This window comes from Bufo gargarizans, chromosome 2 (assembly GCF_014858855.1).
Source record: "Bufo gargarizans isolate SCDJY-AF-19 chromosome 2, ASM1485885v1, whole genome shotgun sequence".
NCBI lineage: Eukaryota > Metazoa > Chordata > Amphibia > Anura > Bufonidae > Bufo > Bufo gargarizans.
In genome coordinates, this window is record NC_058081.1 from 441,529,108 (window position 1) to 441,533,111 (window position 4,004).

The following is a 4,004-nucleotide window of genomic DNA, read 5'->3' on the forward strand; positions in this document are numbered from 1 at the left end:
CACCTCCATAGAAGTATGTCCTGTACATAGTACATAACCTCTAGAGAGTATATCACCTCCACAGAAGTATGTCCTGTACATTTTATAACCTCTAGAGTATATCACCTCCATAGAAGTATGTCCTGTACATAGTACATAACTTCTAGAGAGTATATCACCTCCATAGAAGTATGTCCTGTACATAGTACATAACTTCTAGAGAGTATATCACCTCCATAGAAGTATGTAAAGTACATAGTACATAACATAACCTCTAGAGACTATATCACCTCCATAAAACTATGTTCTGTACATAGTACATAACCCCTAGAGACTATACCACCTCCATAGAAGTATGTCCTGTACATAGTACATAACCTCTAGAGACTATACCACCTCCATAGAAGTATGTCCTGTACATAGTACATAACCTCTAGAGACTATACCACCTCCATAGAAGTATGTCCTGTACATAGTACATAACCTCTAGAGACTATATCACCTCCATAAAACTATGTTCTGTACATAATACATAACCTCTAGAGACTATATCACCTCCATAAAACTATGTTCTGTACATAATACATAACCTCTAGAGACTATATCACCTCCATAGTCCGCACAGGCACTAGATTCTCTGGTATAATATCATATCACTGGAATTTACCTTAACCCCTCAGAAAGTATTTTGCAATTACAGTATATCTGGGCCAGAACCAGGAGAACTACTGGTACCATACTTCTAACCTGCTCTATTGATGTAGAAATGGTCATTGCTGTTATTTCTTGGATTGGTAGCTTATCTAAAGGTAAGTTACACGATATAAAACCCATCCTACTTTCCTTTGTCCTTGGCTTTTTGCTACCCCATGTCCAGAATTTACATACTGCCTTCTCTAGTTCTTTTTCACTTTGATTTCAAAACAGTCAAGATAATTTTATTTTCATGTAATTATGTAATTATTGTTGTAAAGAGAGAGAGAGAGAGAGAAAGAGAGAGAGAGAGAGATAAGAAATAAAGATATATATATATATATATATATATATATATATATATTTATATATGTGTGAGACATGTATATATTAGAATGAAAGAAATCAATAGATTATATATAGATATATAATAGACATATAAATAGATAAACATAGATGATAAATATTTAGATAGAGAGAAAAAGATGATAGATAGATAAATAGACATGTACTTAGAGAATAGAAAGATAGATATAAAGTAATAGAAATAGACTGATGATAGATAGATAGATAGATAGATAGATAGATAGATAGATATGGAAATATAGATAGATAGATAGATACATACATACATAGAGATAGATAGATAGATAGATAATAGATACATAGAGATAGATAGATAGATAGATAGATAGATAGATAGATAGATAGATAGATAGACAGAAGATAGGTAGATCGGCAGATAGATAGGAGATAGATAGCTAAATAGATAATAGATACATAGAGATAGATAGATAGATAGATAGATAGATAGATAGATAGATAGATAGATAGATAGATATGAGATAGATAGATAGATACATAGATCATAGATACATAGAGATAGATAGATAGATAGATAGATAGATAGATAGATAGACAGAAGATAGGTAGATCGGCAGATAGATAGGAGATAGATAGCTAAATAGATAATAGATACATAGAGATAGATAGATAGATAGATAGATAGATAGATAGATAGATATGAGATAGATAGATAGATAGATATATAGATAGATATGAAATAGATAGATAATATATATAGATAGATAGATAGACAGAAGATAGGTAGATAGGCAGATAGATATTAGATAGATAGATAGATAATAGATACATAGATATAGATAGATAATATATACATAGAGATAGATAGATAGATCGATAGATAGATAGATAAATAGATAGACAGAAGATAGACAGATATTGTGACCTAGGACTCACCTATACTATGTAGATTTATGAGCACACCGAGGACCCTGGTAACGTCCCTGTAGCTGGAGGATTTCCCAGCAGGTCAGCGGCCGCGCAGCGCAGGGTGACGATAATCAGTCCTCCTGACAGACGCTGAGGATTTAGGGTTAACCCTGTAGGCGCACACCTGTCACCCTGCGCTTCCTTCCCAACTGTCCCTTGTGGTATTGATCCCTATAATCCCTTGAATTTAAGATATGTTGCCGGCCAACTTTTTCTAGGAAATAAAACTGAAATAATAGAAAAGCTACATTTATTGAGTAAATGTGTAAGGCACATAAAAAATAAAATTTAAAAAGTGGCTTTTTTTAAATGAAAATATTTTTTTTCACACCAGTTTTTTTTTCTCCTTTCATCCCCCAATATTTACAGCACAATTTCATATATATATATATATATATATATATATATATATATATAATAAGGACGACCAAACATGGGATTTAATATAAATGTAGAAAATTTATTTTCCAGATCTGCAATACAAATAACAGCATGATACATAATAGAATAAAATCTTTATATACAAAAAAAATACATTTTCATATGAAAGAAACCTTTTCGAATAAATTAAACTACTATGGGGCTTCCTAGTCTGAGAACCTCAATCTCCAGGAGTGAAGCCGAAGACAACAGTACCGGAGGTCAGGATAAATAATGCATGAGTCCAACGCCTTGTCCTCTATTCAGGTCCTTTCATTGTATTGTCAGAGGAGCCAAACCAAATTTTCATGCTCATTTTTCTTTGTGAGAGTTTTACAAATTGTAAAATTGACTTTTCACCCAGTCTGCATCACAAGATCTGACCCGTCCCTCACCAGAAGAGCCTCTAGACAACTTGTAGAGAACAACACATAAAGAAGAGTTTTAGGGGAAAGTGCAAAAATGAATTGAGCCCCCTTCTTAGATAGGGTGATCAAAGGGGACCTTCACAGTCTTTACAAAGTCCTGCTTTCATGTGAAGACCTTTCCATTATTCTGTAAGGCAGTATATAGAATTTGAAGGAAACCCAAGCTTCTATATCACACTACAAGACACTTTGATAGAATAAACATGAAGGTTCACATGGTAAGGCAAGCAGTCAAGGAGGCTGCCATATCCCTACATCTACTGGTACTGCACAAAACATGCAGAATGCAAGAAGTTCTGTGGGATGCTGTGGAGGGAGAAGAGGCTTTCTCTGTGTCCATAGTAACAGTCTTCAGACATGGCTGGGCTGCTTGGATTAGAGGTGCATGCTGAGAAGGAGGATGACGATGATGTAGATGGGGAGGCTGTGGACATCCATGATCCAGCATCACTGCCAGGGCTTGGAGGAGCTGCAGGGCTCATGTATCCTGATTGCACTAGTTCTACTTGGGTCTTGTCTTTGGTCTGGTCAGCTAACCTCAAGGTTTCAGACAGGGCCCAGATGTAATTGTGAGCCAGCCTCAGAGTTTCAATCTTAGTTAACTTTGTGTCGTCAGGGAAGCAGGGCAAAATGTCTCTTAGTTCATCTAAGGCTGAGTTGAGATTGTGCATTCTGCCCCTCTCCCTGTCATTAGCTTTCACTCTTCTGGTCTTCTTGATGGTGTGAAGGACGGCTTCGTTTTTGACTCTGTTTCTGCCTCTTCTTCTCTTTTTCTCCTCCCCACACTTCTCTGGAGTTTGTGCTGGAGAAGTAAGGGCTCCAGTGGAGTAGGGAGAAGGGGACTGAAGACTGCTGTAGTCCTCATCCTCTGATGGGGAGAAGGACATCCTGCTGGAGTGATCATAATCAGTGCATGCTCTGTCCATGCTGGATGGAGTTCTGTGGAGATACAAAGTACATTATGATGAGTCATTTGCATCATAGTATACAACAACCAAGAAGGTAAAGAGAAAGGTCCAAGAAGATTGTGTGTGGTGGTGGAGAGGGACCATGTGAGGCAGAAGCAGTGGTGGCAGGATGCTGAGAGGACTATACTTACACTGAGCAGAAGGCAGCAGTGGAGAGGAGGCTTGGAAGGAGAAAAGTTGAGCTGCTCTTGAGGGACACGCGACAGCTCTTGTCTTTGAAGTG

General features: G+C 36.9%; 1 protein-coding gene across 1 annotated transcript; it reads right to left on the reverse strand.

Annotated features, from left to right (window-relative positions):
• Positions 1-3,070: 3,070 nt before the first annotated feature.
• NEUROG1 (neurogenin 1) lies at positions 3,071-3,739 on the reverse strand. The gene has a single exon (XM_044277380.1). The coding sequence runs from the start codon at positions 3,737-3,739 to the stop codon at positions 3,071-3,073; it is 669 nt and encodes a 222-aa protein (XP_044133315.1).
• Positions 3,740-4,004: the final 265 nt, after the last annotated feature.

Bases quoted from the DNA above. Each gene is read 5' to 3' on its own strand.
- NEUROG1 (XM_044277380.1), bottom strand. From the start codon at position 3,739: ATGGACAGAGCATGCACTGATTATGATCACTCCAGCAGGATGTCCTTC.